The 23,959-nt window shown below is 29.4% G+C and overlaps 1 protein-coding gene across 7 annotated transcripts in view; it reads left to right on the forward strand.

The window, feature by feature from the left end:
• LOC107446399 (cell surface glycoprotein MUC18) overlaps positions 1–23,959 on the forward strand; it is a 328,310-nt gene that overhangs the window by 280,599 nt on the left and 23,752 nt on the right. For all 7 annotated transcript variants that reach the window (XM_043041643.2, XM_043041640.2, XM_071184932.1 and 4 more), the window contains 2 exons: positions 1,563–1,587; positions 5,057–5,142. In XM_043041643.2, coding sequence (XP_042897577.1) covers positions 1,563–1,587; positions 5,057–5,142 — 111 coding nt within the window. The remainder of the gene's footprint in view (positions 1–1,562; positions 1,588–5,056; positions 5,143–23,959) is intronic.

Below are 23,959 nucleotides of genomic sequence, written 5' to 3' on the forward strand. Positions count from 1 at the left end.
CCCATCTGTAATCACCCTTATTTTTCTCAAAAAAAGAGGGAAGCGTACAGAGGAGATTATGAGAGTTTTTATATATCATTGATGCGTGCATGATTTTTTTTTTTTGTCAGAAAATATCATGGGTGTTATTTTTTGCTAATAAACACCTTTTTTGCTGTAATTATTGAACAATAGCATTAACCCCTTAACGATCCGTTAATTTTCAAGAAAACTGTCATAAACGTGCCTATTTTTTATTAGTGCTAACATCCAGTTTAAAATAAACTAACTATCAACAATTACTTTAAAAATTCCTGGTACTGCCTTTTGGTGTGTAAAATAAGAAATAAAATGCTTTCCGGGCAAAAGAAATGAATTAGTCTTATTCTTATTGGCGCGTTAGTACTGACCACTCCATCTCGGAAATATAACGGGAGCGAGAAATAGAGGGCGAAACCTCACCCCGTCATTTTCACGGGATCGAGAAGGAAGGGAGTAAAATCCATTAAAAAATTGATTTAATAAAGGTGGTACAGTCAAAATAAGTGCAGTTATGAAACTATCAATACAGAGATATGGGAACGATTTGTTTCAACTGTCTTCAACAAATCAGTACGATTTGTTTCAACGGTCAACTTACCCTAAAATTTATTGTCTGTGGCAAAAACCTTCAACAAACAAAACTACTTGATTTGGTCCCGTTCTTGGGTTCGCTAATGATTTTGTTTCCTCTTTTTTGTTTTTTGAAAAGAAAAATATCTTTAATTTTTTAATAACTTTCTTTTGGATAGAAGTGGGTCGGGAGATTTACAATTATCGGAGGCGTGATTCCGATATTAACAACCGACTAAGTAGCGGGTGTGTGAGCGCAGCAAAGTGTATGATAAATCCGCCATGTCTGACAGCATTCTACTTGATTATGGTGTGAAGTTTCGATGAGAAGGGTACCAACTCAGGCTTAAGTCAACGTCGTTTAGTCAACATTTCGGAGCATTCCTAATCATTTCCGTTTTAAGATAGGATCAGCGAAACGGACAAGGTTCTTTTCAATAGTTCGTAAGTGCGCTGTTCGTAAAAAAAAATGACACTTTTTCGTTTGATTTTGTAACTTTACTTCTTTGATAAATTTAAATGAAAATTTAGCTTGGAATTGAGCCACGGTGTATTTTCCTCAGGACAAACAAGCGAGTGAATTTTCAGCAAATTATTTGAATTATTTGAATGCATGTGAACAGAAACTGACAAAAGTGAAATAGATTTTACTCTCAAATTTTGTACTCACGAAATTATGCAACTCGGTGTCTTAGTCTGGTTGAGATTTCTAATCCACTAAATTCAAATGGTGCGTCCTCTTGATTTAGATATTTTGTAAATAAATCAAGATAATGACACCCAAAAATTACCTAATATGTAATTAAACTAGTAGTGTAATGTATCTTAATTCGAAATTTACAAAGAATTCATTAATACTTCTTTAAATGCATTCAAATAAGCTGGTATGAATACTTATTTAATGATTTTAAAGTGCAATTCATTGTTCAAATTTTTTACCTGTAATACATTTAAAATATTTTCTTTTTTAGATTCTGAGGATTCTAAACAGGAGAAGTAAGTTTCCCTTTCCTTTTGATTTTTAATTACATCTTATAATTGAATTACTTAAAGGATAAACTGTTGTTATCAATAAAACGCATGCAATTACGGAATTGCGACTAGAGCCGATACAAAGGCGAATTTTGAAAAAAAAAAATTTAGAATTTCCTTCTTATAACAACATTCAAAAATCTGAAATTAAAGATTAAAGTTGATTTAAATTTTACGTATTTACATATTTCATTAATATATTGGAATGTTTTATAACTAATAAATCCAGAACAATTTTATAATTCAATCTACAGTGTAATTTTTTTTTATTTTGTGACCCATAAGAGTTTATTAAAACTAAATTCGAATGGTTTTTAGTGTCTTTAAACATATCTGTTTCTGAGAAGTTGACTTAAACATTTCAAAGAAAACTGGAAATCGTTTTAAAAGTTATGGTTCTCAATAAGGATATGATACCTGAAATTTTCCAATGGCCCCTAAATCACTTTAAGTCCCCATTATGAATAAATTAAAATAATGATTATTTCCATCTAAAATAGTTAAAATTATTTCGTCTATAATTGTTACAAATTATTTTTAAAAAACTAAATTCATAGCTATTTTTGCCAAAGCGCAAAACCAAACACTCCTGTGAATTTGTTTACACAAAGATCCAATTCGACAGTTAAATATCAAATGAAGAAAAAATTAATATTGACTAAGAAACATATAAATAAAAAAATAATCAATTACATTTAATTATTCCTGTCGGATCCAGTCTTTCTTAATTGTTTTCATACTCAAATTACATATTTAATAAGTTTTAAAAGTTTTAGTTTTTAAACATAAAATTAAATGGGTGTGATAAAGATATGTTTATTAAAGAGACAATGAAAAATTGAAAAGAAATTGAAAAAAAAAAATGACAACGAAAGCTGACGTCGTCAGGGGGTACCAGCTTTGGATGTCATAAATGCAAAACCTTTTCTATCGAGAAAGCCAAAAACTGCTTTCTCAGTAATCCAAAGGTTTTGCCAAAGTACAGGAAAAGAATCAAATGCATAATATAATAAAACACAGAAGAATACAATATAAAATACAATTTAAAATACAGAAGCTTATTAAAGAGAAAATTATTTTACATACAGCTCAATGAATATTGTAATATTTAAAAAGTTCGCATTAATTTTAACCATATTTAGTAGGTTTTTTTTCAATTTGTTATTTCTAAACATCAAGTAACTATTTATATTTAATTTTACTGCATTCAGTATTAAGAAAAAGCAATATTATAAACAACGACTTACTTATCACACATTTATGCGTAAATGTAAACTAGAAGAATTTAAGAATAAAAAACTAGAAGAAATAAAAAACTAGAAGAATTTAAGGGGAAGTAAAAAAAAAAGTTATAAAGGAAAATCGAAAAAATTTATTTTTTATACATGAAACTCTTAAATTGAACATATTGACATTCTTCCTCACTGTAAAAGGAAGTGTTTGTATACTGTATGCTGTGTGTATGCTGTATTTCTGTCTCATATGATTACAGATCCGTTTGAGTTGCAATTTTTATATATATATATAGATAATATATATATATNTCCACGCACTATTTTTTTTTTATACATTTGCTATATTTCAGAACTAAAAATTAAAATGTGGACCATTATATGTTTTCTGATATTTAAAAGAGTCAATTGTATTCTTTTTTTCTTTTCATTTTTTTTTCTTTGAAAAAGTAAATCTAGTAAGCCAAGATAAAATCAATGTTGAGTGACATCACTAAATTAATAGTTTGAAAATTATTTGAAACTACGTGTTTATTTTAGATATATATAGTTAAAGTATTAGTACACAACATATAGTATTATTCGGATACAGTTAAAGTTGAAGTATATAGTATAATTTAAAGTTTTGAAAAGTTTTTCCATGTACATGAAAAATATTTTAAATTGAAAGTAAAATGAATTTCACTAATATGCAAAATCAATGGGAAAAAAAATAGTAATAAATTTTGGCAACTTAGGGAAAGTCATGAAAAATATTACTATAGTTAATTTTCTTTTGATGAGTTGAATTTTCTAAAAGCGTGTTTTGGTTAATATAATAATAAAAAGTAACCGGTAAGGGCAATATGTGGTAATAAAAAAATATTGGAATTTTTTTAACTTATTTAGCTGTTGTGGCTCATGCTTTTTAGTTTTATGCAAGATAGTGGTAGTGCTAATTGTAATAATTTGCATTACCGCTATCTTGCATAAGCATGATAGCGGTTTCATGCTTATGCAAGATAACGGTCTCTTGCAAGCTATGTTTTCAGCAGCAGTTCGTTTTTAGCAATTGTTTGTAGATAGTAAACAATTGTTGTTATTTTAGTTAAATATTATCATTGTTGTTTATCAAAAGTATTTCACTTTCGATTTTGTAAAAGTCTTCCTATGTTTTACTTTTTCTTGTATTTATTTATTTATTTCAGAAGTTACATTTAATTTACCCAATAATTTTTAGTATTATTTTCAATTCATATCGATAATCATAATCTACATTTTCAAAAAAATGCTATCAAATGTAAATTATTATTGCTATTAAAGAATACATTTATTGTTTATTTTATTAAATAAAAATAAATATATAGAATGGAATAAATATAATTTAATTTGCCTAATAATAGGAATTTATAATAATTTTAATTAAATAACAGTACTTATTAAATATTAATAGTAATAATAATTAAATTATATTTACGAAATAAGTATAATTTGATTTACCTAGTATTTTTTTTTTAAATTCGTAATCGGTTACCATAATCAACATTTTTTTAAAAATTGCTATCGAATGTCAATGATCACTGCTACTAAGGAAAACATTTATAGCTTATTTTATTAAATTAAAATAAATATAGAGGATGAAAAAAATATAATGTCATTTACCTTATAAGGCGAAATTATAATTAAATAGCAGTAATTATATAAAAGAAATAGTAATATTAATAATAATTAAATCATATTTATGAAATAAATATAATTTAATTTACCTAAAGATTTTCAGTATTTTTTTTTCAATTCATAATCGATAATCATAATCAACATTTTCATAAAAATGCTATCGAATGTAAATCATCACTTCTCCTGAAGGAAACATTTATAGTTTATTTTATTAAATAAAAATAAATACATAAAAGGAAATAAATAAATTCATTCTATTTGTTTCAGAACGAATCTTTAATTTACTGTTTCGTTGTTAAAGAAAAATATTTATCTTTCAGAACCAAAAATGTGATAGGTGCTACTAATTTATTCTTTAAAAAACATCTTAAACAGGAAAGGCGCTTTTTAAAGAATAAAAATAATTATCAACCGGATTTGATTTAAAAGGCTTTGCTTCGCAAGATCAATATTTGTTCGACTTTTCTAATGTAACTAAAGATAAAAGTAAATACACTTTAGAGAGAATCCTGCAAAAGACTAATGTTTTTATTCTTTCTTCCTAGATGCGAAATCCCGATCCAAAATTATAAAGAAGAATCTATAGATTCAACGATTGAGAGCCCCGATGTCATACCAGCTGACAGCCAAGGTAAAAATCAATTTGCACTTTCTCTACTTTACTGTTTTTTAAATCGACGGTGGCTCCATCTGGGAAATGAAAACGAATTATTTGCTAGTCTTAGTAAAAATGAAATATTTTTTTCTTTTTTCGCTTTCTTTTAAGCATGTTCTTGCTCAACATTTTGTTTATTTTTTTATTTAATTAAGTTCCTGTGTTGAAAACAAAATTTCATTTTGAATATTTACTTATTTATTTTTAAATTTATTCCTTATCCTGTTCATTGATTTTATTTAAGTTTTGTTGTTGAAAGTATAGCTTCGTATAGGTATTAAGAGTTGCGCCTTTTCTCTGAAATCCTGTTGTTATTTTTCAAACTAATCTCTTTAAAAAGGAGTGTTTATCGAATTGAGTTTTTTTTCGTACTTGCGAATTTTTATTGAAGCAAGCGTATTCAGAGTTACTTAAAACAAATATCCGAATTCCTTTTTCTTACAAATTATTTTATTCAAATAATCAATTTCATGCTTTATTTCCTTAAGGGACAAAGCTTCCACAAGTTAAATAAAACATTTTCCTAAAAATAAAATAAATTTACACAATATCTTATATTTATAAATCTCTACAAAATAATATAATTCGCTACATTTTGTGACGTTTCTCTGTCTTCTCATGCAGTTCGCTGAAACCATTTTGTCTGCAAAGTCCGATGCGCCAAGTTGACCACTTAGTCTTCATTCTTAAAATTATAGAGGTTTAACTTCCATGACCGGCTTGGTCGTAAACAGGCTGTTTCGAAAATGCTTAACCTCTTTCTTTTAATTTTATTTATTTATTTTTAACGCTATCGATCGAGGAATTTTAAATCGATTAATACCAGCAACTCTGCAAAGTAAAGGCGTCCGATGCGCTAAGTTGACCCTTTTCTCGTTATTCTAAAAATTATAAAGATTTTTCTTTCATGGCTGCTTGGTAGACAACTGGTTGTTTTAAAAATGTTTAACTTCTTTTTTTGTAATTTTCTTTGCACTCTCGATCGATGAATTTCAAATCGATGGATACCAGCAAATTTGTAAAGTAAATGCGCCAAGATAACCATTTTGTAATCATTTTTAAAATTATTGGGACTTCCATGACAACTTGGACGACAACTGGCTGTTACGAAAACTCTTAACTTATTTTTTTTTCTACGCTTTAGATTGATGAATGTCAAGCAATGGATACGTGCTTCTGCGCAAAGTAAAGGCGTCCGATGCGCTAAGTTGACTTCATTTCCACTATTCTTAAAATTATAGAGGCTTAACTTCCATGACAGTCTAGGCTGACTGTTACGAAAGTACTTAACTTCAGTTATTTTTTTAAACTTTTTTTTCTACGTTTCCGATAGATGGACTTCAGAATACTGGTTACTAGCTTTTCTGCAGTAAAGGCGATGCGCCAAGTTGACCATTTTGTAATTATTCTTAAATTTATGGAGGCTTAACTTCCATGACCGTCTTGGCTGACTGTTACGAAAGTACTTCACTTTTTTTTTCTTTAACTTTTTTCTACGCTTTATTTTTACCTATAAAATCTATAATAAGATATTTTTCTTTGAATCTATATAATCTCAGAGAACAACGCTGACCACATTGCCTCTACTATGGTCGTTGGTCGTGAAATTGTGGATCCCTCACAACTATTGACCCCCTGACTCACAGTATACTGTAATGAGAATGCTTTACTTTACGTCATATGTTTTAGTTCGTTCGAATCGAAGTATCAGCATCCTTAAATGTAGTAGATTTTATAGGTTATTAAAGTTGCGACAGAAATTTTTTTATTTTAATTTACAATCAAACACGCTTATAACGAATCTTGATTTAATGAGAAGACTGATTTAATAAAGAAATTGGAATTACTTAGTATGTGTAATTGTTACGTCTATTAGGCCATAGCTCGCTTTTTGTGAGCAATATTTTGGGGATTCATAAAACTTCTACTTTATTCTTCCTATTCAAGCCCAGTTGTTCCTTTCCTGAAAAAATTCATTTATGATGCATAATTGTCGTAAATGCATGATGACGAATAATAAGCATGTATGAAGTCGTATGATTATTCCTCGAACCCTTTTTTTGCGTGTACTTTGTTGTAACGAGAAAATATTATCGTTTGCGCTAGTTAAAAGCGAATTCGACAATATTTTATTTACGTTTGACAAACATGAACTTACTTTAGGCAAACTATGGCCTACATATATAAGGCAAACCATAGCCTATATAATAGCATGAAGGCATAGCTAATTAGAGTTTAGATCACACTAAGATATAATGGTTGAGAAATTACTTGTGCTCCAAAGATTCACAAGCATTTTGGGGGCAAATTCTAAAAATTCAGAAAAAAATACTGAACTGTCTTAAGTATTTATTTTCCATTTCACAATATAATGACAATTTATGACATTAATTTTGCGTATTTACAACAATTTGTCAAAACGGTTTTGGCCCATTTTAGCATTTAATTTATTATTCCCAACATTTTCTCCTGTTTGAAAATGCGTATGCACAAAAGATTCTCATATAAATTTGGTAGTAAAGGGCAGTGCATCTCTATGGACCTTGCTTAATTTGTAGTAGTATTTTATAATTTTAAATAATTGAAAGACATATTGCATAATTGTTAGTTGATTATTTTATGTCCTGACGTCTTAGCAACCATTTACAATGACCATCATGGGCTGTAAAAACTCTTCGTGAGCGTATTTTTGACTATTTTGCATGTCTTTGTCCTAATCAGGAAAGCTGAGCAAACCACCGAATGACCTCTTATATGCTTGTGTTAGACTTTTACTTTAAAATTGTAATTGTTTTTCATGATTTAAATATTTTTGCAATGAATAATAATTTTTCCATTAAAAAAAAATATATTGCTTTACTTAAGAACTCCTCGTACCCTTTTCTTTCTTGTCATCAAAAGTAAGCAAATTTTATTCCCTTACCTTAATTATATGATTATGTAATATTTGAATGATTCCTCAGCTACTATCAAAAAGAGAAAAAAATATTCACTAAAAACTATTATTATTTACCATAGTATATTATATTTTTTTATAATACGATAGATATACACGCATAACAAATGTACATCTTTGACATGTAACATGAATTGAACATGGATTTACAAAATAACATGTAAAATATCATAATATTGACATTGTCATAAAAGAACTTTTTAATGCAAACTCCATTAATTTTCCGCCAATCAATAGGTCTCAAACCAATGTACAGTGTTCAATAAAAAATAGAAGTTTTAAAAAATGGTCAAAAAACAAATCCCGAGTTGAAATTACAATGTATAATCTTTTCATCGATATTCAAAGTGGGGTTAAGCGATAAAATGAACTTCGATCGGATCATCTGCAAAGAAACAAATCTCGATGATATCGTTTGCATTTACCAAAAAAAAGTCGTCAATACTTTTTCTTTCATGCACTTCCGGAGAATTATGCTTCCTTTTCCTAAGTATATCCTGTAATTGAGCATAAAATGTACAGTCACAGATGTCTCTGAAAGCGATAAGTGTACATCTTTAGTTCGAATATGTTCTTTTCTAAAACTTTTCGAGCACGCAATGTTTATTTCTTCCAAAAGATGAAGACTTTCTTATATCAGTTGTAGATTAATGGGCACCGATAAAGTATTGCTAAAGGAATAAAAAAAACTAAAAAAATTTCAAGCATTAGAATTTTTTTAGTGTAAATAATGTCACTGTGATAAGTGTCTTTAAACTTAAATTTAATTGGTATTATTAATGTTTTTATGCAAAAAATACAATTTATACTTCTTTGAGTTTCTATAGACTATTAAAGATAAAATAAAGATTAATTTTATATCACTAATTAATTATAAAAATGTATAATTAAAAATAAATCATTTTTCTTCAAACAATTAATGGATATACTTTGAAAAAAAAATTCTGAGAGCTTTATTATTTAATTCATTTAATTCATATTCACTTAAACCAATTTTTCTTATTCTGTGATGCATAAATAAATTTCAATTAAAAAATTGAAAAATTTTTTTTTGAATTATTGGTCTACAAGCTAATGGAAAAATCTGATACGATTTTTGCAAACCTATTGAAAACATTTTTCTGAAAACATGATGTATGTTAGGGTCTCTTAACATTAATCTATAAACTAATACCACCTGCATATTATTCCTATCAATTTGCTACATCTTAATCCTTTTCAAAATATTCTTTTAATAATTCCAGCAATTTTGAATAAAATGTAAAACTAATGTGTAGGAATTTGTGTTGTAAAATATATAAAAAAAATATTGCATTAACAACTTGAACTCTAAATTTTTTGAATGTTTTAACCGTTAAGTAAATTTAAAAATCAGACATTCTATGTGTCTCACTAGTAGGGCATAATATGTACATTAAATTTATTTATTTAAAAAAAAACTAAAAAGAGGAAAATGGTAATTTGTATTGATTTTGTCACTGTTTCATCATGCTTTTTGAAGTAGTTGAACAAAAAAAAAATTTAAACAAATTAAAAAATAACAACATACTATGTATTTTTTCACTATTCTGTACGCATTTGTAAAGTAAATTTTAAAAAGAAACAACATAGTATGCTTCTAGCAATAGCTTAATAAATAAAAATCATAATCCGTTTCAATTCAGGCTTGCACCTACAAATAAAAAGCATAAAGCAGAAGACAATACGTCAATCTCAATTGAAATTTCATTTTTTCATGTAATTTTAACGTAAATTAAATTTATAACCAATAAACTTTGTAACGGTAAATTTAATGATTTATTTGATACTTTCAACTATTTTATTTTTTAACGATTTATTTGATACTTTGTTCATGATGGTCAAAATATAACGATAATTAACCGACTTGAATTCACACTTTAAAGATGACACATACCACATTGTGAACTGTATATAGATGTACTCATAAAAATGTCGATAAACTTTCTAGAAATAATTCTACTCTCCTTTCAAAACAATTGAAAGATATACGGACTTCTCAAACTAGTTTATCTAAAGTACTATCTAAAACCATAAATAACAAACTCTTCAAAGTATTGAAATACTCCTTTTTCAATGCAGAGAGCGATAATTCTATTCCAGCAATATCTCTCCCTCTTAAATTTGCCTGAGGAGATAAAATGCACCCATCACACCAAGAGATCAGAGCACTTTGGAATGGTGCAATGAACAATACCAATAATTGCTTGAAAACTGATAGGACCAAATATTTATGGCTGCAATTTGCACCTATTGGCGAAACAAAAGGCTTGCTTGAGACTGCGAGAAGGTACATTTGTCAAGTTCTTCATAAAAGGGGTTCAAGTTTACGGTTCGGCGATATTATTTATGCGCCAAATACTCCTCTTGGCAGTTTTGGAACTAATTTGAAAATTGACACCTCATGCGAGTGATTTGTGGGCGACAAAATCAATATCTGTTGATTTGGATTTAAGTCTTCCTGCGTAATCCATCATTTTTGGCAGCAAACAAGGCTCGATATTCAATAACAAGTGAAGCTTCATTTATTAACTATCACCGACATAAAATATTGTTCATTCCGATACATTGTTTGATAAGTAACTATTTGTGTTAGATAATAAAATTGAATAGCTTACATTAATAAATGTTTTGATATTAAATTATTTTTGGTTGATAAATTTCTTGCAAAGGACATAGCTAAAAATATTGTGCTATTTAAAACGCAGAAAATTAAATATCACTTTTTATAGAAATTAAAAATAATTTTTCAAATTTCTGCTGTAGCATGTTGGACTTAAGCTTTTTGTCTTTCCAGAGAATGCACGAAACTTTCGAGTGTTTTTCATAAAAATTTGCCTTAAAACTTTACAGATTGGAATTATGAAACCTCAATTTTTTAATCTAGTCATTCTATGAAAGAGGTGATTGGATTTAAATTTTACAACCATGAGGAAATCGCTTTTGAATCTCGAATTTTGAACTTACAAAAAAACAAATGGTTTAGAAATAAAATAAACAGTTACGAAATTAATTTTCGAAATTTCCTTCGTTGAAGGCTGTAATTATTTTTATTATTTTTAAATTTTTTTATAGAAAAACAAACATTTTAGAAATAAAATAAACAGTTAGGAAATTAATTTTCGAAATTTCCTTCGTTGAAGGCTGTAATTATTTTTATAGTTTTTTTTTCTTTTTATGGTTTTTATTTCTCATGATGCCAATATTTTATGATAAACTATTTACCATAAACCACTACTTGAAAGAATTATACAAGAAAAATCGAAATTTTCAAGACTTTTTAAAAGTCTACATTGACTTTAATGCAGTTATGTCACTATCTGTCGTAGTGCAATTAAATTATACATTCAATGCCTAAATACTTAATCAAAATTGCTTTGACATCAAAAGATTATTTTTCTTTTATTTTTATGTGATCTAAATATGTGTGATATAAATATGATCACAATTAAATTTATGAGTTCTAGACGCAGCATTTAATTTTACAGTTCCTCTAAATGACTTAAGCAATGTAACAAAAACAGGGAACACTTCGTAATTATTTTAAATGTCTCAACTTGCAATAAACATTAGCACGACTCAATGTGGCGGAAGGGTAATATTGCTTACAATTCTGTGTACTTCGCTTCTATGCTATTTGCCTGCAAATAATGCAAGCAGTATAGTAGAGATCGTGTTTGACTTGTATGGCTATGGTCAAGATTGCAAATTGGTCGAGATTTAATCGAGACTGTTTAGATATATTACACTTTCTCCGTCTGAGTTATAGTGTACGGAATCCAGTTTGCGGTAAAATCAATGGATTTTTCATCGCGTTTAAATTTACCACATGTACAACAGAGAAGTTGGTAGCGTAGGTGAAGTCCGGGAGATCAGTATCGCTGTCTATTTCTTTAAATAAATCTATGATGGTGCTGTGTATCATTTTTCTGCATTGTCTTCGTCTATTGCTTGATGATATCCTGTATTGAGCTGCTGATCCTGCACATCATCAGAACATTCTCATATGTAACATAATCATCGATGTAATTTTTTTTATGGCCGGCATTTGGGATGTATTGTCCCATTGGCATCTTAATGCCAGAACTGCTACTCTCTTCTCGTTGCCCAGTGGGAACCTGTAGAGAAATCACTGCGATGGAGCAGCGTCGCCCGCGTCACACAACAACAAAACCGTTTAAAGGGCGGGTCATATTCACACAAAGGGGAAAGGACATAGAATACAGAGAGAAAGAAACATCCATGCCCTGAGCAGGATTCGAACCCGCAATCATCGGCTCCNTATTTTTTTTCCTTCTTTTTATGGTTTTTATTTCTCATGACGCCAATATTTTACCATAAATACATTGTCTACTACTTGAGAAAATTATGTCAGAAAAATTTAAATTTTCAAGACTTTTTAAAAGTCTACATTGCTTTCAATGCATTTATAGATTTCTTTTAATAGTTTTTTTTCCTTCTTTTTATGGTTTTTATTTCTCATGACGCCAATATTTTACCATAAATACATTGTCTACTACTTGAGAAAATTATGTCAGAAAAATTTAAATTTTCAAGACTTTTTAAAAGTCTACATTGCTTTCAATGCATTTATAGATTTCTTTTAATAGTTTTTTTTCCTTCTTTTTATGGTTTTTATTTCTCATGACGCCAATATTTTACCATAAATACATTGTCTACTACTTGAGAAAATTATGTCAGAAAAATTTAAATTTTCAAGACTTTTTAAAAGTCTGCATTGCTTTCAATGCATTTATAGATTTCTTTTAATAGTTTTTTTTCTCTTCTTTTTATGGTTTTTATTTCTCATGACTCCAATATTTTACCATAAATACATTGTCTACCACTTGAGAAAATTATGCCAGAAAAATCGAAATTTTCAAAACTTTTTGAAAGTCTACATTGGCTTTAATGCAGTTATGTGACGTTGTGTCGTTGTGTGATTAAATTATATATTCAATGCCTAAATACTTAATCAAAATTGCTTTGACACTAACTATAAGATTATTTTTCTTCTATATTTATTTTTATGTGATATAAATATGCGTGATATAAATATGCTCACAATTAAATTTATGAGTTGTAGACACAGAATTTAATTTTACAGTTCCTCTAAATGACTTAAGCGATGTAACGAAGAAAGAGGAAACCTTGTAATTATTTTAAAGTTTCAACTTACAATAAACAATAGCACGACCCAATGTGGCAGAAGGGTAATATTGCTTGCAATTCTGTGTACTTCGCTTCCATGCTATTTGCCTGCTAATAATGCAAGCAGTATAGTAGAGATCGTGTTTGACTTGTATGGCTACGGTCACGATTGCAAATTGGTAGAGTTTTTATCGAGACTTTTTATACATATTACACTTTCTCCGTCTGCGTTTTAGTGTACGGAATCCAGTTTACGGTAAAATCTCTGAATTTTTTTCATCGTTTTTAAATTTGCAACATGTGCAACAGGGAAGTTGGCAGCGTAGGTGAAGTCCGGGTGATCAGTATCGCTGTCTACTTCTCTAAATAAATCTATGATAGTGCCGTGTCCCATTTTCCTGCATTGTCTTCGTCTATAGTTTGATGATATCCTGTATTGAGCTGCTGATCCTGCGCATCATCAGAACATTCTCATGTGTAGCTTAATCATCGATGTAATTTTTTTATGGCTGGCAATTGGGATGTATTGTCCCACTGGCCTCTTAATGCAAGAACTGCTGCTCTCTTCTCGTTGCCCAGTGGGCACCCGTGGTGAAGCCGCTGCGGTGGAGCAGCGTCGCCCACGTCGCACTACCACAAACACGTTTATAAGGCGGGTCACATTTACACAAAGGAGAAAGGACATAGAACACCGAGAGAAAGAAACATCCATGCCCTAAGCAGGATTCGAACCGGCTCCACAGTCAGCCACGCTAACCACTCGGCCACCTGGTCGGCTCGATGTAATTGTAGGCGTTGCATATTTTTGCAACGTCAGAATATGTTCCTAAAAACTTTTTTGAACTGTAAATTTCCTTCTTTAACTCGTGAAGATATTTCTTTATTAATATTTTTGTGCTGTCGCTCAATTTAATATTTCTTACTATTTAATAAGCCTTTGTTCTATGTTAGCAACTCTGTAGATTTAAGTAATTTAAAAACAACGCAAATAAATAAATAAATAAATAAAAAACATTGCGACTTTAAACATACAAATAACAAAATATGGTAAAAAACAGTATGGAACTGAGCTATTTTTTTCGTTCGATTGACTTCAGCGCAGAAATCTTCCCAAAAATAGCAAATATTGCGGCAAATTGCTTGCAAAACTTATTTGCGTCCGACACCGTAAATAAGATCGTGAAGCAAGCCAGTCCTTCCGGGCATGGGAGAAAACACTCACCCTCAAAAGTCATCGATATTGCTCTTTCTCAGTCATTTCCTTCTTCAAATCAGGGATAACGTTTTCCCGAAGTCGGGAAAAAATCCTCTTTCAGTGCAATCTCAATTGTATGAGGGTGTAGCGCAAAAGAAAATTCTACCTAATAAAAAAATTCGATGGTTAGATGAGATTGGATAGCTGTCAAACTTCTTGGGCAGTCTGACAGCGGGGTTGTGGCAGAATGAAAGATAGGAAGTATTTGTCGAACAAATAGGAAAGTGAAAAATTGACTAATTCAGCCAAGTGAGAAATCATTTGACTTCATTTGTTGCGAGAATTAGAAGAAAAAAATTGATAGAAAATATTTTGAAACAATTTTCGGAATCCATGCCGTAAATTTTTCTATTACTTTATACTACATAATCATTTATTTTACAATCAATTTTAAGCTTTTTTAATTTTATTTTTTTAAATATATATTTTTTGATAGTTCTATTTCACATTGAAAATTGTTTTTCTTTTATTCTGTGTTCCCTAAATGTAGGGTTAGCTGAATGTGTTCCAAATATTTTTTAAAAAACAAAACTGGTTTTTCTTGGTTCGAAAAACTGTTATTGTTTTAGTCGCAGATAGTCTCATGAGATTTTGAGGTGTGAACTAGCATTCTTTGACGTAGTCCGGAATTCTGATCTCTCCTCTGCCCCAAATTTTATGTTGTTCTTAGATCACTTGTGGGTCACAGTGCGTATGGCTGACGTACTTAATATCAATTCCGTATTTGAATATTAAGAAAAAATTTAGTCTGAAACAATTGCTTGAAAAAATGGGTATATGGGAGCTTCTTATAATATTCGAGTTCGAAGTTCGTCTCCGGAAGTCATTTAAAAACATACATACCTGCAACGTGTCAAAAAAATATTACTCTGAATAACTTTTGTTCTAATGATCAGATTTCAACGTTCAAGAAACTGATTTAATATTTCAAAGGGAAGTCTTCAAATATGCTATTTAATTAATGCTAACTTTTAATTAAGTTTAAAAAAAAGACACAAAACGGAATTTTCTCGGAGTAAACATACCTTTTTTTTCGGTGTATTTAGAATATGGATAGGGACAAATATGGGGTAATCTGGAATAGATTGTTCTAATAGTTTAGTCACGGGAGGGAGAGGGGAAGCTAGGCCTCTTTATGCCAATTTCACTGTTTTCACATTTCGCTATATTTCAAAACTTAGGAGAATCGAAGAAATTTTAAATACAAGTATGAATTTCATTTATAATTTTATTATTATTATTTCATTTACATTTGGTAATTTATTATTTTCTTCCCTGTCCTTTAATAAAAATTTTGAATTACAAGATACACATATGCATACACATCGTTTGAAAATATGTAATTATAAACTGCAAAATGCAAAAATTGAGGAAAAACGACGGTTTATTTATTTTTTTTTAAAATAAAGAGTTCGAAAAAAGGCTTTTTTTTGTAATTTTATAACTCAGAAACTATTTTGCCAGTTTTGCTTAATTTTTGTATTTTTTTTGTTCAAAATAATATAGTTTAAATTAATAAAAAAATTCTAGTAATTTACTATTTAAACTTTTGCTATGCAATTCCAATAGAAAGTATGCATAGCAGGAAAGTTTTATAAAACTTGATCAAGATTCAAAGAAATTGAAATACGTTTGAAGCATTAGAAAATAATTTGAGGTATATAAAATCTTTTGAAATTTTGATGTTGAATTTTGATTTTATTAAATTTTTTTTATTCCACAATTTGACGTAAACTAATACAATAAATTAATATTTTTTATATATTAAGCGGATTTTGTAAAATCTAAATAACTGTTAATCATATAAAAAATACAAATGTGTTTTAAGTCAAACAATGTATCCTTAATTAATAATACAGTTATACTAATTTATTTCATACAATTCTAATAAAGATACCTAAACTTTTATTACAAAGTACATAAATATAACTCGTTAAGTTACTTTCATTTAAATACAGCAGTCTCAATATCTCGAACTCAAACAAAAGATACCACCATTGATTTGATTTCTTTATCAAGAAATAATATTCGGTGTTATTTTCGTTACCATGTACTTCAGAGCACCTTTATCAGCAGGTGTTCAGATTATCACTATTAACATAATTAATAATTCACTAATTGATGTTTCAGCATTGGCAATTTGTTTATTAATTCGTCAGTCGTTTACAAATGTTATACTCATCATAAAAAAGGCCTTTACTCTTCATTTGCAATTTACTTTAATTCTGTTTGATGCAACTAATCAAAACGATTTTTTAAATGAAAATTTATTATTAATTAGAACAATTTGGATATCAAATTAAGCAATTTCTCCCGAACTGCAACAGCTTTTAAATTAAGTGTCTTTTATGGTGTATAAACAACCTCCGTGAACACCTGTGCTAATTAATGTTCTAGCTTTAGCAAAGAATGTCGTTGCTTTGTCCAGAAAAGCACTACAATAACTGAGCAGGTGTGGTACATCTGCTCGCTCTCACCATTAACTCAGTGCCACTAATGGAGTCATCTATCAACTTGATGCATTACTTCATTTCAGTTCTTTCGTCAGGTATGCTATTCTAGAAGGTGAGCCTTTCTTTTGGATCTCATTACAAAGAGAGCAATGGCAACAAAACGAAAACGAATTCTCTTTAGTAAGCAGCGATGCAAGAATTTTTTATTTGTTTCGATAATTACAGCTTGTTAACTTTGATTAGAGGATTATTATTGAAAGAAATTATGCATCTTTACGCTTGATTTGTATATAGACTTATAACTTTGTAACTATGTTTTTTTTTATAATGTGTTATGCATCATACGCTCAAATGTGCTAATCGACTAGTTTTCTACTTTGTCGAAAAATATTGTATTTGTATCATGAGAACATGTTATCGTTTTTCAGGAAAATGTTTAAATTGAAATTTGTGTATTAAATATGGAAGTAGAATCTACATGCAAATCTAAGTTTAAGTGTTTTCGGTTATTACTGAAGAACTATTGAGCTTCAATTTAATTATAATTATTGATATAAGGTGTGTATTCGTACATGAACGAGTACCTTATCTACAAGTTTGTTCGACTACTTTTATGGTTTATTGTATTCCTTTTTTATAATGGGTAATACTCCACAAGCAATCATCAGTCCCGCTAACAGTTCACGAGAGATACAGTACTTGACTATTAGCGACGATTTGGAATCATCCTAAGTGGTGATCTGAAAATAAGACAAGTGAAAGCGGGCACACTGTACTGTAGCAATTAAGATAAGAAATCTTATGGTGTTGTATCCCCAGTGAAGTATTTCAAGAACAATTTTTCATATATATATGAAAAATTGTAATTTTAGATTAGGGTGTGTCACCTTTTATAAAAAGTGAGAAGGCTGACGCCCCCTCTGACCAACCCCCCCGATTCCGCAGTTCCTGCGTATCCCACTCCTCAACCATGTGCTGATTTTTATGGTTTTTAAGTCACCAAGGGTATAACAATACATTTGATGTGCACAAAAAATGGCAGAGGGAGACTCATTTAAAGTAGTAACAATATATCCTAACAAAATAAATAAATAAATAAATAAAATAAAAAAGTTTTAAAATAAAAAATAAAAAAACACTTCAAACTGAGAATGCTTTTTAGTTTGATAAACCGTTGGCTTATTATACTGTTGACAAGTTTCGACAATTGATATGTTTGAAGAATCATCCCTTTTTTCAACTTTATTTATCCCTAGCTTTGAGAGCACTAAGTTGGGGATCGCTCAGGTCCATTATAAAATTAATACTCCCCAAAACCATTTTAATTCTCGAGTCAATTCAAGTTCGTTAAGTTTTAACATCGTGTAATATTTAATTTGTTTTTTTAAACTCTGTTATCATTACAATTTGCAATATATAATTTAAATCTCATTATGGGTTTATACTTCACAGTATAACCTTTTTATAAGCTTGTAATCTTTTGTAATTTGTCATTATATTTCGGAATGCTTTTAAAATTTTGGCGCGTTCCATTGCAAGAAATTTAAAAATGCAGTTAATATTTTTTTTCACCTTGGACCGCTTGAACACTTCGACAAGATCACTGTTGTTCGAATTGCTTGTATATTATTATTAAGTGTTGTAAAATTAGAAGAAAATTACTGTTACAGTATTTTTCAGATGTAGTTAATATTTTGTTAATAGTTATCACGTTTCCAAGCAATCGATATGTTTTAAAAATTGACAGTACTTAGAAACCCGTAACTACGGTTCTACGGAATGAATCTGGATGAAATTCCAAGTACAAATTATGCAGATGAGTTCGAAATTTTTCCTTCAGGTGACGCAGTAACAAGAAGAAAAAAAACCAAGCTACATTACACTTTATTTATTTACACATATTAAGCTCAATGTGCTTACCACAGCTTCATCAACAGCCGCCTGTAAGAACGAATTGCTGCAAAAGCATTGCTCTTATTTTGATTAAAGAGTTATGAAATCAATGCGCGTTCCTTCTTGTTTAGCAGCATGTTCAAAAACCAAACAAATGATTTCAATACGCATCACTTTTATAGAGAAATTGCAGTCGTTATTCATTTCTGTACATAATTTTTACAGTACCGCGCCATCTATTGAAAAAACTTCAAACAATTCTTTTTCGTCGGAAACCTCGATCGCATGTTCTACATAAGATGTATTTAAACTTTCATCGACATCTGTTCAGTAGAACCACGGTACTGTCAGTTTAATTTTAACCACCCTGTATTTATATAGTAAGATGGTACACTGATTTAGGGCATTTATGCATGTTTTAATCATACCCTTTTGCAATAATTCAACCGAAAATTGTTCTGATATTATAACGTACTATGAGAATCGATATTAAAGCAGCATATCAATTTGTGTTGAGGGATATATATTGATTTTCGAAGCTAAGTTTTACCTATACAATTTATTAATTTCTCAAAACTGCCTATGACAAATGTTAAATCAAGACACTAAATAATCTATATATACATTTCTCTTACACGGCGAAAAAAAAAGCCTCATTACAACTCCCCGAATGGCAACGCTAGAAAATCGACCAATGATTGTCGCTAAAAATGTCACATGCCAAATCTTGCTGAGGTGGCTCAACATATAGCGCTTTTGAAAACGGAAACTGAAATAACCAGAGATAGCATCAGCAGGTTGCTCAATTCAGCTGCTGCAATCTCATACTATTTAGCTAGGCAGAAGTGAATAGTCTTTGTCCATAGATCTCTATTTTAGTATTTTGACGAAAGCGCTTTTTTTCACGAATTTATATATACTAAGCCAGTTTTTAGTCATGGACAACTTTATGTTGGCCTCTCCAGGGTTAGATCATTTGACAGCCTAACAGCGATAGCTCCAAGTCCAGAAATTTATAATTGTGTGTTTAAGAAAGTTCTTAATCCTTAATAGTAATTATTTTTTTGTTATTAACAAAGCTCTTAATCTTTCCCAGTATTTGTTCGCATTTAGTATTTATTGCAAATCAATGCAAATTGTATAGTTTCTGCAAGTTTTCATTTTCTATGTCAAACTTCTAAGACTTATACTAATGTTTTTAACAAAGTTGTGAATCGCTCATGGTTATTATTTTTTAAAAACATAATGTTTCGTTTATGCAGGTTTTTCCATTACAATTCACTTATTTCAATTTTTAATAGACTTAATTATAGCCAAAATTTAATCTTTTTAAAGAGATATCAGTTTTAGAAATTTTATCTCGAGATTTTATACTATAGCACATTTCTAATTGGTTTAACGAATTACATGTCATTTATTTGAATTCAAATTTATTTCAATGACTTAGCATTGCATTATGCATTTTTTTTTAAAAAAACAGTTGTTATATGGATTTGAATGATTGTTTTGAATTCTTAGAATTTTGTGCATTTGTAATGTACCTAAGTTAGTAGCGAGCAAAGCGACCTTGGTTTGCGAAGCAAACCATGTAAGATTGCGTAGCAATTTTCAGGGGTTGGTGCGCGTTAGCGAGCAGGGGGCGCAGCCCACTAGTGTTTATTTAATATATTTAAAGAAACTAGCAGGAAAGGTTGGAAAGTTGCTTGAGCAATGCACAGGTTTCATAGATAATGTTTATTTCATGCGTATGTGTAAATCCTGAAATTTTGATTCAGAATTAATAAATTAAATAATTATTAAAAATTAAATTGAAAAAAAAATTGAAAAAAACATCATACGTGTATTTTAAATTTGCAACACATACATATTGAAAGGTTATATCATTTTTAATATCCGTATAAGCAAAGTAGCAGAGCAAATATATATTTATTATTAAACCTGTTATCCGGTTACAGTTAAAACATTTTGTTCGAAGTTTTAACGTATCTGGTAACTAACATTCCTAAACAAACAAGATAATTTTGCGTCGCGACTATAGACATGCAATGAGAACCATGTTGTATTGTTTAAATTGCAGCCCTAAGCAAAATTCATCTGAAATTTTTTTTTTATTTTAGTCAGACCGAACAATAACAGAATGAAACAATGCAACCAATACTAAGAAAGTTTATTAATTCTGAATGAGGAGCGTTTTGGAACTTGAGTTCTACTTTAATAATTTAAAAATTTCTCCAAAAGGTATATTCTGAAGTTAAACGGGGAGAGTTAATTATACCAATTTAGTACCTTAAAACATACTACCATAGCAAAAATTGTTAACAATTAAAATTTGCATTAAAATTTTAAATTTGGAAACAAATCGTATACGGGCAAAACGTAAAAATCCTAGACCAACTTATTTAAAATTATAATTCATATTTATTTGCATTCATTGTCTGGTTAATAACTGAAATATGAATTTAATTGGCAGCACACTATAAAGCATTAAAATTTTAAGAACATTAAAGAATTAGATCTTGCATTTCAAGTCTAATGAATTGATTTATCAGTTTAAACATCCATATTAAAAATGCAATAACATTGCCAATCTATTTACTGTTATAATTCTCTGCCACTTGCCCAGTTAATATTTTATTAACAATTTTAACACATCTGATAACTCGCATTTCCGAATAACCAAGGTAATTTAATGCCCTGGTTCAAGAAAGTTATAAAAATTTAATAGAAGTTTCAGCAATTTAACAGATAGTTATAGTGAAATGGAACACAAATTAGAACTATGCATTCATGTTTTAATCATATCCCTTAGCAATAATTCATCTGAAAATTATTCCGAATCAGCCAGATAGTACATAACAAAGTGAAATATAGCAATCGATAAAGCAGTATATTGGTTCTCGATGAGGTGGATATCGATTTTGGAAGTTAAGTCCTATCTGTATGATTTAACAAATTCTCTAAAATGCCTATACTGAAGTTAAATATGGTCATTAAATTATGCCTTGGTACTACCTTCTGGCATACAACCCGGAGCAAATAATTCCAACAATAGAAATTTGCATTCGACTGCGGGGCACGTGGGAGACAATAGTTTCCTAGAAAATAGGACCTAATTAAGTTAGATTTGAAACAGAACTAGCTGGAGCTTTTCAAAATTGATTTAGCATTTTAGAGAAATCTAAACTATGTTGATGATTGTTGCATTGTTGGCGAACGGAATTGATTGCTCAAGACTAGCTCGTTTAATGAATTTCGCGTTTTGATGTGAGAAACAAAAGAAAAAGTTTTACAGGCGATTTTGGGCTAATATTTGTTATTTCGAAAATCATTCGAAATATCTCATTTACGTCGAATTAGACTTTACTGATTTTCTAATTGGAAAAATTTTTGTATACTATTGATTTTGTGCTTTATTAGCGTCGTTATTTTGTGTTAAAAATCAAAAGGAATTCTATTGATGTATTTGTCACATTATTTTTAAGCCATTTATTTGAGTAGTGCCCTTTTATATTTTGTCAATCTTATTTTAAACAGGGAAAAGCTAAATATTTAAACTTCCTTTGTAAGCAAGCTCCGCGCTAAGCATTCACCACCTCGCCAAATTTGGCGAATAAAATTATATTTTGGCGAAAGTATAGGTGCATAATTTTTTTCCACAAGAAAGAAAAATATATATATTACTCAATCCTCAAGATTACTTCAAAATGAATTTTTCTAAACAAATCAGTATTTTTTTATTCGATTACAATAATTTTCGGTAGATACTCCGCACAACTAATTAGAATTGGTTCCTTATAATATATACCTGAAACAAACTACCGGAAAATAGTTCTCCATCGGAAACAAATTAATCATAAATTTTTTTTAATATTTGCAGTTGGTGGAGATTTCACAAAAATTGGCGAATACTTTTGATACTTGGCTAATTTACCGGCTGGTAATTTAAAATCTTTAGCGGGCATTGAATAAGAAGGTATATAGTAAGACCAATCTTTCCAGTGATGCAATATAACCTCTAAAATAAATAGACAAGATATCATATTTTCACCTCCTACTTGAATCTTCCATCTACTTCCAAGGAGATCATATTCTTTTAACAATCCTGAACAGTCCAACAATCCTAGAGTGGTTTTCAATATGTGTTTGGAGTTTCCAAATAAGGACTGCATACGAATTATAGCACAAATGCGAATCTGAATAACATAAAGAAGCAAAAATACGTATGTCCTCATATGAGGCCAATATGCATAAGTGGATAATAATTTAGATCCCAAATTTGTAGGTTCGCTTATTAACTGCTCATAAGTTCTAAAACCACTTTACATTTTTGAATTAAAGAGCGATGCTCTTAAGCTACCAATAATTTTTATTTCAAAAAGTGAAACGCTTTATGTGAGTTTGAATGTACTAGAATAATTTTTATGAAAGTCACTTCCTGGTGATCAGTTCACAGATCATAATTCCGAATTCTCCTCTTGCGTATTAAAATAAAAAGCGCAAATCAACTAAAAAATTTTTAAAATCAATTTTACTTATTTATTTAATGAGCAGATTTTTAAATTAATTAAGCTCTTGTAATTTGAAGAACTTGACCGCTTGAAAGGAAATATTTTTTAGGCTTCTTCCATAACTTAGATAAAATAATATATTAAGTTAAACTCAACTTCATTAGAAAAGAAGGATGCGCTGCTTGAATTGCTACTTCTTCCAACCTGATTTTTTTTTCTTAACAATTACAATTTTTAAAACCCGCAATCCATAAATTGGTATTTTGTGAAGTCTGATTATTGAAAGTTAAGGACCAGTGGCATAATTTATTTCAATGTTACTATGGTAAAATAATTTTATTCAAGCTTTTACAAGCCATAGATTGCTATTATCTATCTTTAATATTCTTGGAAAAAATAAGCATGCTTCTGAAGAATATAGCTAGAGAAAGAAAAAGGGGAAATTTTAATTTATAATTTATATCTATAATTTAAAATTTATATCTGTAATTTATATATTAAAATATTATTATAATAATATTTTAATTAATAACCAGCGTTGTTCAGCCGACCCAATTCA

The sequence above is a fragment of the Parasteatoda tepidariorum genome, chromosome 9, assembly GCF_043381705.1.
Source record: "Parasteatoda tepidariorum isolate YZ-2023 chromosome 9, CAS_Ptep_4.0, whole genome shotgun sequence".
Classification (NCBI taxonomy): domain Eukaryota; kingdom Metazoa; phylum Arthropoda; class Arachnida; order Araneae; family Theridiidae; genus Parasteatoda; species Parasteatoda tepidariorum.